General features: G+C 49.9%; 1 protein-coding gene across 1 annotated transcript; it reads left to right on the top strand.

Annotated features, from left to right (window-relative positions):
* Window positions 1-507: 507 nt before the first annotated feature.
* On the top strand, window positions 508-6,306 carry HSP90AA1 (heat shock protein 90 alpha family class A member 1). The gene is made up of 11 exons (XM_080685626.1): window positions 508-698; window positions 1,219-1,380; window positions 1,476-1,842; window positions 2,181-2,314; window positions 2,911-3,231; window positions 3,391-3,556; window positions 3,716-3,906; window positions 4,016-4,163; window positions 4,384-4,652; window positions 4,910-5,243; window positions 5,547-6,306. Exons 2-11 carry the CDS (start codon window positions 1,219-1,221, stop codon window positions 5,654-5,656), a joined length of 2,202 nt encoding a protein of 733 aa, XP_080541752.1. The 5' UTR covers window positions 508-698; the 3' UTR covers window positions 5,657-6,306.
* Window positions 6,307-13,072: the final 6,766 nt, after the last annotated feature.

Below are 13,072 nucleotides of genomic sequence, written 5' to 3'. Positions count from 1 at the left end.
CATGGGCGGGCCCCGCACCACGAGCTCTGCAGACACGTGTCCGAATTCCAGGGGCCTGAACCCACACTTGCTGCCAAAGACATGCGGTCCCGTCTCCCAACGCCGGCACCCCATGGCTGCCCCGTCCCCCAAGCCTCTAAACGTGCCCCTCACCCCTACCCACGGCCTCAAGGCCCTGGACCTGGCACCGGGCCCCTGAGGCTGGGGTCCCGGTTCTGGGGCTGCGAGGACTGCCTGCAGGAATCTGAGGGTCTGCCCTGCCTTTAGTGCACGCAACTGACACCATCGGGACACCCTAAAACCACAAGTTCACTTTTTCGGACATCACCGACGCGCGAACGCGGGCCCCCAGCTCCGGGCCGGCGGGTTACCTCCCGCCCACGCGCAGAACGGAGGGGGCGAGGCAGGGCTGGGCCGGCGGCCCCCCGGGCGCGAGACCTTCCCGAGAGTTCCGGGCCGCGCAGGCGCGCTGCAGCGGCGGTTGGGGGTGGCGCTGGCGACCAGGGCGCAGGCGCAGGCGCGCGGCCGCGGCAGCAGTTGGGGAGGGCTCTTCCGGAAGGTTCCGGAGGCTTCTGGAAAGGCGCCGCGCGCGCAGGGCGGGCCCGCGTCTATATAAGGAGGAGCGGGGGCTGTGCGCCAGTTGATTCTGCGTCCTCGTGCGGTGTTGCTGCGGATCCTTTGCGGACTCTTAAGCCAAGGTGAGGGGGGCGTCTGGGGACCTCTTGGGGGACGGGGGCGAAGGACGTGGGGCTCAGGGGTGATCAGGCGCGCGCGGGGCGGCGGGCGGCGGGCAGCGGGGGTCCGACCCGGAGCCCCTAGGCCCGGCGGGTGCAGGGCAGGCTCGGTGCGCGGCGGAGGCCTTGGCCTGCTGCGGGCCCGCACCCACTTCGGTAAGGGCGGTGCGGCAGGGGACCCTGCAGGAGGAAGGACCTTCCTCCGCCCTGAAGGCCTCTCCCGGGACCCGGCCCGCAGGTTCAAGCCGCAGCGAGGCGGCGCCCGTTGCCCGCGGCCTGCAAGCGACTTGGGCTCGGGTGGCGCGCGCCCCTGTAATCTGCGCGGCTCGGAATGAGGTCATTCCTTTGTCGGCAGCCTCCTGTTTGCGTATCCCCGTAGTCTCGCGTGTCCCTGAAATAAAGCCCTAAATACACTGGGCGGCCGCAGCGCTGCTGTGGACGTGCTGCGCGCGCGGTTCCAACGGGCTGCTGGGGTCGTTTGCAGATGCCTGAGGAAACCCAGACCCACGACCAACCAATGGAGGAGGAGGAAGTGGAGACGTTTGCCTTCCAGGCAGAAATTGCCCAGTTGATGTCCCTGATCATCAATACTTTCTACTCGAATAAAGAGATCTTTCTGAGGGAGCTGATTTCAAACTCATCCGATGTAAGTGGCCTTTTCCTGCTGAGTTGGGTTTTGGTTTGAGCATAATTTCACCATCTGGGGCTCCTGTGTTTTAACAACGTGTATTTTTTTGATAGGCTCTGGACAAGATCAGATACGAAAGTTTGACAGATCCCAGTAAACTAGACTCTGGAAAGGAGCTGCACATCAATCTCATTCCAAACAAGCAAGACCGAACCCTCACTATTGTGGATACTGGAATCGGAATGACCAAGGCCGATTTGATCAATAACCTGGGTACTATCGCCAAGTCTGGGACCAAGGCGTTCATGGAAGCTCTGCAGGCTGGTGCAGATATCTCTATGATTGGCCAGTTTGGTGTCGGGTTCTATTCAGCCTATTTGGTTGCTGAGAAAGTGACTGTGATCACCAAACACAACGACGATGAGCAGTATGCCTGGGAGTCTTCTGCAGGAGGATCCTTCACAGTTAGGACTGACGTAGGTAGGCACCTGATGGCGTGATTTGCTGGGTAAGCCAGTGGCCTGGAGGTAGGGGTGCGTGGGCAGTGGACCCCAAAGAGGCTGTGAAATTTGCCTGACGTTGGGGGGTGAGAGCTGGTGAACAGCGATAGTGTGATAGCCGAACATCCAGGTTATTTATCTTGGGCGAGGCAGTTAACTGCTGGGGGACTGACTCCATCCAGGAACAGTGAAGCTTGCTTTGTAAATTTGTTTAAAAAGTGTTGGGTAAGGCCGTTGAGAGCTGAATAGATGGTAGTTTTTTACCCTGATTTGGCCATTGAGATTGAAATTGAATTGGTTTCCCTGCTTCTCTTCCAGGGGAACCCATGGGTCGTGGAACAAAGGTTATCCTGCACCTGAAAGAGGACCAGACGGAGTACTTGGAGGAGAGAAGGATCAAAGAGATCGTGAAGAAACACTCTCAATTTATTGGCTACCCCATTACTCTCTTTGTAAGTTTCCACGTAGATCATCAAAGGGACCGAATTAAAATGTTTAGTCCTTTAAGATTTAAGGCAAAGACCCAAACTTTCAGTAGTTACTGGACTAGTCTGAAGTTCGTTCTTACTGCCAGGGTACCCAGGGCTGTCTATAATAATAAAAGCATATAATATGCTAATTAGATGGGACCTCCTACTACTAGGGAAGCCTGGGTCCTGGGTGCCAGAGGGAAGCTGGTGCCAAGGAAGGAAGGCCTTACTCTTCCTCCCTCCCCCGCCCTCATTAAACTTTGTTATTTTAATGGGTCTCACAATTCTGTGACAGGTTTTTGGTCATGTTGTTTCTATTAAAAAGTACTGATTTTAAAAACTAACAACTTAAAAACTGCCACACACAAAAGAACCAAATGGTCCACAGAACACTCCAGGAAGACTTACTCATGCACGAATTTCGTGCATCAGGCCCTCTAGTATTTAGTTAAAAACATCAAGTATTCATGAGAAGTTGCTTGGTTAATGTTTCTCAGCTAATTTAGGCTTTGGTATAGAGTCTGTACCTTCATGTTGTTAATTTTTTCATTCTAGAATGTGATGGTCTTTTTTTGCAGGTGGAGAAGGAACGTGATAAAGAAGTCAGTGATGATGAGGCTGACGAAAAGGAAGAGAAAGAGGAAGAGAAAGAAAAAGAAGAAAAGGAGTCCGAAGACAAGCCTGAAATCGAAGATGTTGGTTCTGACGAAGAGGAAGAAGAAAAGAAGGACGGCGACAAGAAGAAGAAAAAGAAGATCAAGGAGAAGTACATCGATCAAGAAGAACTGAACAAGACAAAGCCAATTTGGACCAGAAATCCTGATGACATTACTAATGAAGAATATGGGGAATTCTACAAGAGCCTGACGAATGACTGGGAGGACCACTTGGCAGTGAAGGTGAGTGAGTGCCGAGTGCAGCCAGACCAGTCTGCCTCTGCAGGCTCTGTCTGAAGTAGTTCCATTTTCTCAATCCCAGCCCTCCTCCCACAGTGCTTTGAGTTAGGGAACTGCAAGTGTTTACCCACTGATGATGACTTAGCATGTGTTTTATTGCAGCATTTTTCAGTCGAAGGACAGTTGGAATTCAGAGCCCTTCTTTTTGTCCCAAGACGTGCTCCCTTTGACCTGTTTGAAAACAGAAAGAAAAAGAACAACATTAAGTTGTATGTTCGCAGAGTTTTCATCATGGATAACTGTGAGGAGCTGATCCCTGAATACCTGAGTAAGTAGAGCTGGGTATGAAGAATGACCACTGTCCTGGTTAAAGTCATTCTTAATTTAAGCACGGGGGCGGGGGATAATTCATCTTTGGTTTTTGGGGATTACTCGTATTTGATTGATTTTTGTCCTTAGAGTGACTTTGGTCTTTATATTCTTTCAGACTTCATTAGAGGTGTGGTAGACTCTGAGGACCTCCCTCTAAATATTTCCCGGGAGATGTTGCAACAAAGCAAAATTTTGAAAGTTATCAGAAAGAATTTGGTCAAAAAATGCTTAGAACTCTTCACTGAACTGGCAGAAGATAAGGAGAACTACAAAAAGTTTTATGAGCAGTTCTCTAAAAATATTAAGGTTGGTATAAACACATTTGAGCATTAGTAATAATGAAACTGGCTTCTCAAATTTTAGGTGTTTTTTTTTTAATGCAGAAAGTTTTTCTAAAGCTAATGTTATGTTTCAGCTTGGAATTCATGAAGATTCTCAAAATCGGAAGAAGCTCTCTGAGCTATTGAGATACTACACATCCGCTTCTGGTGATGAGATGGTCTCCCTCAAGGACTACTGCACAAGAATGAAGGAGAACCAGAAGCACATCTACTACATCACAGGTAATGGATGACAAGTGGTCATAGCACCCGTGGTGCTTGGAACCTCACAGGAGCTGGGTGTGTTCTACCTGTGTGGCTCTCCCTGTGCATTAGTAAGTGTTGATCTAGGCAAGGTAGTTACCTGAGCTGGCCAGGTCTGTGGTGGTTGGCTCTGACTAGATAAGAAAAGCCAAGGGAGGTGAAACCTTGCGGAAGTTCTGAAAGTAATCCTTCAACACAGGGGAGACCAAGGACCAGGTCGCTAACTCGGCCTTCGTGGAGCGTCTGCGGAAGCACGGCCTGGAAGTGATCTACATGATCGAGCCTATTGATGAGTACTGTGTTCAGCAGCTGAAGGAGTTTGAGGGGAAGACCTTAGTGTCGGTCACCAAAGAGGGCTTGGAACTTCCAGAAGACGAAGAAGAGAAAAAGAAACAGGAAGAGAAAAAGACCAAGTTTGAAAACCTGTGCAAAATCATGAAGGACATCTTGGAGAAAAAAGTAGAAAAGGTATGTTTCTTCTGCCTACATTTGCTAATTTTTGACACTTCTTAGAAGTGGTGTTAGATTCCCCCCCCCCCCGCCCCCCCAAGTTAAGCCATACAGTGTACTTGCTAAGTTTGCAAGTACATCATATTTCTGATTCCTCAGTACTTGTTAGATTCCTTAGATTTCCCTTCTCAATAAAGTGGACATAGGTGCTGAGAAGTTGTAGTGACAATCTTTCCAGCCCCGGACATCTTAACGCTTTAATACTTTGATTACAGGTGGTCGTATCAAACCGATTGGTGACATCCCCATGCTGCATTGTCACAAGCACATACGGCTGGACAGCAAACATGGAGAGAATCATGAAGGCTCAAGCCCTGAGAGACAACTCAACAATGGGTTACATGGCAGCAAAGAAACACCTGGAGATAAACCCAGACCATTCCATCATCGAGACCTTAAGGCAGAAGGCGGAGGCAGACAAGAATGACAAGTCTGTGAAGGATCTGGTCATCCTGCTCTATGAGACCGCGCTCCTGTCCTCTGGCTTCAGTCTGGAAGACCCCCAGACACACGCTAACAGGATCTACAGGATGATCAAACTTGGTCTTGGTAATAAGCCTGTGTTGTCAGAAAGAGAAACTTGCCACGTTACTGGCGGGCGGGCATGGGCGGGGAAGGGGGTAACTTAGCTACTTGATCACAATTGGGATTATGTCATCCCACTTGAGAAACTAAAGTAACGTGTTGAAGGGGTGGATAAACAGGTCCCTAGTCCATAAAGGCAAAGAAATGGAACTGAGACTCAAATATCCTATAATTGCTTAGTGTTGAGAGCGGTTATAAGCCAGCAGTAGTATTAGGCTAATTCGTTGGTTTAAAGAAATCTAATACGTGGCTTATATTTCCAAAAAGGTATCGATGAAGATGACCCCACTGCTGACGAGAGCAGTGCTGCTGTGACCGAAGAGATGCCGCCCCTGGAGGGAGACGACGACACCTCACGCATGGAGGAAGTAGACTAAGCTCACCTGGAGGACACCTGCACACGTGTTCAGTTCTTCCCCTTCATTCCCTTGGATAATATATTTTCAAGGACTTTTTCCTTTATTTTTGTTAACATTTTAAAAATATGTATGGCATGGCAACTACTTAAAGGGAAGACCGGGTTCCTCTCCCCTCTGTGTATGAGACTGTGATATTCGGGCACTGAAGCGGGCTCGTTTTTCTTTCCTAGTTCCATGTTGGCCTGTTGTAACAGAACGGGTTATCTTTGTTGTAAGATACGTGTAGCCTAATGTTAGCTAGCTTTGTGGTCTGAAGTGTTTCTCTCTCAAGCAGATTCCTCAGTAGACCAAATCTTTGTTGCTAAAGTGTTCTGAGATGCGTGGTTAAAACAACCTTCATCCCCTAAGATCTACTTTTTGAGCCTGACATCCCCTGTAGTTATCAAATGCATGTATGGCCTCTAGAAGTTAGTATGCTAAGCTGACCGACACGATGTCCATAGGGTGTGTCTCCCAAGGAAAGGGTTGTGCAGCACAGCAGACAGACGCTGCCTAGGCGTGTGGTGAAGCCGTTGGAAAGTAACTCGGCAGGTTTTGTGAACAGAGGTGCAGTGCTCATCACATTCTGCTTTACGAAGTGACGGCAAATACAGACAAAAAGAAAAGCATGTCAAAGTGTCTTATTTGGGGGCTGATGCTGATGACACAGCACTGGGTATGCACATCTTGCCTAGACACGGGGAGGAAATAATTGATGGTTCACATTGACTGCCCCAAGTCTTGTGACTTCCAGGGACCCAGGTTTCAGGGTGTCATCAGGCAACACGACCTTGGTCTGATACGGTCTCTCACTGAGCATTGTACACTAGGGCTGGTGTGTCCAAGCTGCATATTGGTGGCATTTTTGAAACATTGCAGTCTAAAAAGAGCCCCTTAAAACCTTGGCTTTAGTGTCTCAAAGTTCTTTTCTAAATCTTCTGACTCTCATCACCCCCTGATACCTTGCCTTGTTTTTTCTGTTGCTTTATTGAGCCTCAGGTTAGAGGCATGTCTAGGTGCCCGAGCTGCTGGTATCAGTAGGAAGAGGGTGATCATTGGTCTCAAAGGAAACACCTAGGGTCCCTTCTAGGTACTGGGGACAGTGATAGCTAAATTAGTCTTCCAGTCCTGGAGTTGATTATTTTTGTTTTTAGAAGAATTGGTGATAGGTCCATGCAGGACTTGGGTTTGTAGTTTAAGCCCACCTATAAAGGGTGTTAGTAACTGATGGGGGGAGGAGCGTGGGATTCCGTACCCTGGGAAAGGCCAGTGCCCTAGTGCTCAGCAGGTTCTTAGTGGCCTGGTGAACACTAATCGCATTTACTCCTTAAAGTCCTCTGAGGCAGAGCTGCTTAGGAATCACTTGAGGTGTCAGTATTTGAGCTCACATTTAACTCCACAGCCCATAGTCTTTCTGCTGTTGTGTTTACTGAGGGTTACCAGCTGGAGGAAGGGTGTACTTGCTGGAGCTAGGGCAGCAGGGAGGTTACAGTGTCTCCTAAGAATGTACGAGACTGAATTCAAATCAAAGCAGCAGGCGCTTGAGGGAATCTGCCAACTGAGGACTAACTGACCCTGCCCCGAGAGCATTTATGGCAAGTAGGCAAGTACTGTCTCCACCTGTCCCCAGGAACCCCTGGGCTGGAGATGGGACCACCCACAAGGGGTCACTCAGCCCAACAGGCATACACCCTGCTGGCCTCCCAGGAAGCCACCACCAGGAGTCGCACCTGCTTTAAAACCCAATGTGACTTCACACCTGTCAGCCCGTCCTGCTGAGGAGGAGGGTAATGAGTGCTGAAAAAGCAGAGGCACAGACTGGAAAAGGTAAAATTTATTCACAAAAATGGTCTGAGAACTAATAACCTGAATTTAGCACAGTCCTAGGATAGAAGATCAATATACAAAAACCAATTGAATGTGTTAGCAACACTTGTTAAGTAAATCTTTAAGTGTTCATTCACAATAGCATACTAAGTTGAAATAAATTTACAAAAAGGCTTTGTAACACCTGGACACAAAAAATATTCAAGACCTAGGTAAACAAATACCGGTTCTGTGTTGGAAAACTCAATAGTGTTAAGATAAGGGTTCTCCTGAAAAGCATTAAGTGAAATGAGCCAGTCATAAAAAGCTACCTACTATGTGATTTCATTTTTATATAATTCTAGAAAAAGCAGAAGTGCATCAGAAAGGGGGTGAGTGGGTGGCTGGGGCCAGAAGGCCTAGTGGGATTGATTGCTGAGGGGCGAGAGGGAACATTTGGAAGTGTCCAAAAACTTCAGTGATTACATGGGTGTATATATTGAAGTCCATAGAGCTTAAAATGGGTGGATTTAATGGTGTACTATGCCTAATAGCAAATGAAAAAAAGAGCAGTCTACAGGCATTCAAAATTGACCTTGAGCGAAGTTGCAGGACCCCCTCATCCTTGCCTCATTTGTAAATGAGACAAAGCACCTTCAAGGCTGTGCTGCCATTTTCTAGGTAAGGGCTTAGCAGGTGCTCACTAATGGACAACTATTACTTCCCAAGACTTCCCTCCGCAGGTGGGACCTTTCCTCCCTGTCCTCCTATGAGGTCACCTTATTCAGGTTCACTTCTGCCACAGATAACGTCCTGGAGTGTAACCTGCAAGCCCCAGTCTAAGCCTCACTCCGCCAGGAAGTTTTCCTGGACTTCTAGGGAACATTCAACTGAGAATCAGCCCAGTTCAGTTTCAGGGGGGGAAGGGGGTGCGCGCACGAAAATGGCGTCACTGGGGAAGGGGAGCAGAGCCAAACAGTGATGGCAGCTGCACCGAGGCCCTGAGGACCCCAGCAGAGGTATAAGGACAGCAAGGAGGGGCAGGTGTGGGCAAGCTCCTGGGAGGCGCCAATGGCTGACAGAAACTGACCTCATTTCAACAAAGGGGAGCAGGGAGCCTCCAGGATGAGGGAGGGTTCATCGCCAGGCTGGAGAGCCTGGAGGGTTCGTTCTTGGGAAGGAACATGTGCACAGTCCGATGAGAGAAAGCTGGAGGGTAGAAATCACTGTGTCTTGAACATCAGCCCCAGTAAACACGTTTTACCATTTTAAGTGTACAGTTCAGTGGCATTAACTACATTTAAAATGTGCAGCCATCATTGGTATCTATTTCCAGAACTAAAAAAAAAAAAAATGGATCTGAGAGAGGAGGGGAAAGGGGGCAGGAGAGAGAGATTGACTTGTTCCACTTATTCATGTATTGGTTGCTTCTTGCATGTGCCCTGACTGGGAATCAAACCCACAGCCTTGGTGTATTGGGATGACGCTCGAACCAACTGAGCTACCCAGCCAGGGCCTATTTCCAGAACGTTTTCATATCCCAAACAGAAATCTACTCATTAAACAGTAACTTGCCTGTGATGGGCCTCATGCCCCCAGGACCAGGCTAAATCCTCCCATTGTCTGGCCTCAGTTTCCAAAAGACCCCTGTAGCCTCTACCTTTGTGGCATTTCTCACAATTGTCCTGGGGTGGTGCATTTTAGGTCCCTCCTGCCTGTCCCCATGAAGGCAGACACGCCAGCCCAGTGCACCTGGGACTTATTTGTGGAATTGGATGAATAACTGGTATATATACCTGTTGTGTTTCCCCCTTCCTACGGGGATGGCCATTTGCTTAAATAACTTTGTGTAATTTGGGAAGCTTTTGTTCCCTTTTCTAAGCCTTCACGATCTGCGCCAACCTTTGAAAGTGTGAATCCAGATTACTCTCTGTAGGAAGGAACATCGCTTCACCTCCTGGGAAGAACGTTCCAGGAAGCGGGCTCTCAGTGAGTCACGGCGTATAAATAGCACCATTGAAGTCTGAACGAAGATTCCATGGTGATATGCAGAACCAGCCAGCTGAGCAGATCGTCCACCAAGGGTGTCGGCCTGCTCAACACACACATCATCTTACGCAAGTACATTAGGGCCTCAACACTTGACCAATGCGTGTTGTAGAGCTGGGACGGAGGTCCAAAAAGAAGCACTGTTTTTTAAATTCCAGATTGGGAAAACAACAACCCTAACAAGTCAGAATGAAAAAGAATTGATGGATCAGCTACCCGCTTGTTACACGGCTGAATGGATGGAGACACAGCCCCTAAAACCCCCTCCTGGCTCTCTGAAGTGCCTCCTGGATTTTGTCACATGGTTTCATCTGTTCCTTAGCACGAATGTCTTTGTAACTCAGACATACACCAGATGCTTGTATGATGAAATGCACAAGTCAGGATAAGGATGTTCATTCTCACCAGTTCTACTCAACACTGCACTGGACGTTGGAGCCAGGGCCATGAGTCAAGAGAAAGGAAAAGAAGGCATCCTGATTGGACAGGAAGGAGTAAGAAGTATCTCTATTTGTGGATGACATGATCTTGTATAGAGAAAATCATAAGGATTACACACACACACACACACACACACACTCCCCTATTAGAACAAGTTCAAGAAGGTTGCAGGATACAAGATCAATATTTAAAAATCAGTTGTATTGCCCAGTTAGTGTTGCTCAGTGGATTGAGCATCATTCCACACACCAAGAGGTCCAGTCAGGGCATATGCCTGGGTTGCAGGCTCGATCCCTAGTAGGGGGCGTGCAGGAGGCAGCCGATGTTTCTATCTCTCCCTCTTCCTTCCTCTCTCTAAAATCAATAAAAACATTTTAAAAATCAGTTGTAGTTCTATACACTAACCAGGAACAATCCAAAAATAAAACAGTTCTATTTTTTACAATAGCATAAAAAATACTTAGAAATAAATTTAACAAATGTGTGACTCATGCTCTGAAAGCCACAAAAACGTGTTAAAAGAAGACCTAATACAGGAAAAGACATTCCGTATGTGTGTGTGTCTGTGTGTGCTACAGATTCAACACAATCCTTATCAAAATCCCCGCTGACACATTTTTCAGAAACTGACAAGCTGATTCTAAAATTCACATGGAAATGCAAGGGACCCAGAAGAACCAAACCATCTTGAAAACAAAGTTGGAGGAGCCACACTTACTGACTTCAAAATTTGGTAATAACAATGTGACCGAGCAGCTAACATTATATGTGGCATCTTTAATTCGCCAGTTCATCACTCATTCAAAATACGTCGTTGAGCAGTTCCTGTGCGGGAGGTGGAGGAGAGTGAACATCCCTGGGAGGCTCAGTCTAAAGAGTCGCATAGAAATCAACAGGCAACTTCGAGAGAGGCTGGTCTGGCCTGCAGGGGGCGCTCGGAGGAGCGGCTCCAAACCGGGATTCTGGAAGCCAAGGAAGGCTTCCTGGAGGAGGTGTCAAAGTAAGCCGCTAAGGTTAAGCTAGCGGGGATGGAGGCGGGGTGAGGGGCGCATGTCTGGCTGAAGTCAGAGCTGAGGGTAGTGGGAGAGGAGGGGCTTGGAGACTTCCCGATTTAGGAGAAGTGGGCGCGGCTGCCCCCCCGCCGCGGGCCGGTTCTCAGGAGGCGAGCGCGAGGCCAAGGGAAAGGGCTTGGACCGCTCAGGGCCCGAGGGAGTCGCTCAAGGTTTTGTGGGAAAATTAGGTCCTGAAAAAGGCCTCGCTGGCCCCGCGTGGAGCACCGACGGCCGGGCCCGGTGGGAGGAAGGATCTGGAGCTTTGCGAAGGGTCCAGGAAAGCTGCAGGAGGCACTCCGCCCTCCCCAGGGTGCGGACCGGATTTCGTTGCCATGGAGACGCCTGTGACGTCACACAGCACAGGTCTGGCCCGCAAGACCTTCCTTCCTGACTCAGGAACGTTCCCTCTGGGCACAAAATGGACATGCCGTTCAGAAGGTAGGTGCAGTGACGGTCCGCCCTGCGCACCCGACCCTGCATCCCGACCCCCGCTGCTCTGAAAAAGCATCACCAGGGCCCCCAACTTGAGTGACAGCGCCTAAGCGGACTCTGGTGGCCCCAACTTGAGTGACAGCACCCCTATTCGGAGTCACCCTAGCGCCCCAGTTCCTTGCCACCCCGGGAGCTTGAAGGGCCCGGAAGCTGCGGCCCAGCTCCAGGCTCTGCCAGGTGGGCCAGGTGCTCCGGCCACGTGCGCCCGCCCCGCCGAAGTGCTGCCACCTGTGGCGCCTTTTCCAGAGCTGCTGGCCCCACGCGGGGCGCTGGCCGGGATAGGAGAGGGGTGCCTCCTCCAGAAAGAAGGGGTCCTTAGGCCGCCCAGCCCTTACCCCGTGGGAGTGAGGATGTCGCCCATCAGAAGGTGGAGGGTGTCCCTGCCCTTGGAGAGTGAGGACCTCGCCACCACACCCCACTCCCACCCGGTGAGGGGCGTCCCTGCCGTGAGCAGTGAGGAGTGAGGATGGCCCCCACCGCCTGTCGCTGGGGTCCCCGCTTCGGAGACCCGGGTGTGAGGTGGGGGCTGATATGACAGGTGTGAGGCGTGAGGGACTGAGACAGCGCCTCTGCCAGGGAGGCAGGGGATGGGGCCTCGGGCTGCCCTCCAAACCCGCAGCAGAACTCCTGGCACCTGGGGCTGAGGGCGGTTAATTAGCATCTGCTGGCGAAGCTACTCCGGATTTCTCCAAAATACTAGTTTAACCTGCGGTTTCCTCTAAGCAGTGGTCGGCAAACTCATTATTCAACAGAGCCAAATATCAACAGTACAACGATTGAAATTTCTTTGGAGAGCCAAATTTTTTAAACTTAAACTTCTTCTAACGCCACTTCTTCAAAATAGACTCGCCCAAGGCCGTGGTATTTTGTGGAAGAGCCACACTCAAGGGGCCAAAGAGCCGCATGTGGCTCGCGAGCCGCAGTTTGCCAACCACGGCTCTAAAGCAAAGGGATTTGAAACAAGAAAGAATTCCCTGTGGTGTTGTGTTCGTGTGTTCTGTGGCCTCCTCCCGCCAAACGGGGTTTCCTCTCTTTTGGGTGCAGAGCTCTGTGAGCTGATGGATGCTGCTAGGAGCCCGGCGCTGTGGAGAGGTCCGCCCGCAAATACCAGGTAAAGCCGGCGGCCGAAGCTGAGCGGGTTTTTCCCTTCACAGCGTGGCCCACGTTGTCGGGAACGTGAGTGACAAGTTTTGACTTTTTTTCAGTGGCACAGGGACAGGAGGTTGCAGAATTGGGGGAAAAATTCACTGTCAATTCTTTTTTAATTTGTTATATCTCAGAATAATTGTACAAAAATGTGTCTGGTCAAAATAATACCAAGTCTGATATGAAGGTGTTCCTCTCAAAAATCACCACTGTGCACCAAAATCCAGGCCTTGCTGTCCCGAAGAACCAGCCTTGCCAACGAGTGTGTCCCCGTTCTCATGTGGAGCGTCCTTCTGCAGTTAGGCCGGGGTCATGTTCAGTCCCGACTTCCCCCTAGGTGATCACACGTGAATGGGTCCTGAGCACGTCCCCCGGCCCCTTGGCTGTGGAGACGACGACGGTGTTCACG

The sequence above is a fragment of the Plecotus auritus genome (assembly GCF_963455305.1).
Source record: "Plecotus auritus genome assembly, chromosome: 1".
Lineage (NCBI taxonomy): Eukaryota > Metazoa > Chordata > Mammalia > Chiroptera > Vespertilionidae > Plecotus > Plecotus auritus.
This window is presented reverse-complemented; position numbering and strand designations above follow the sequence as displayed.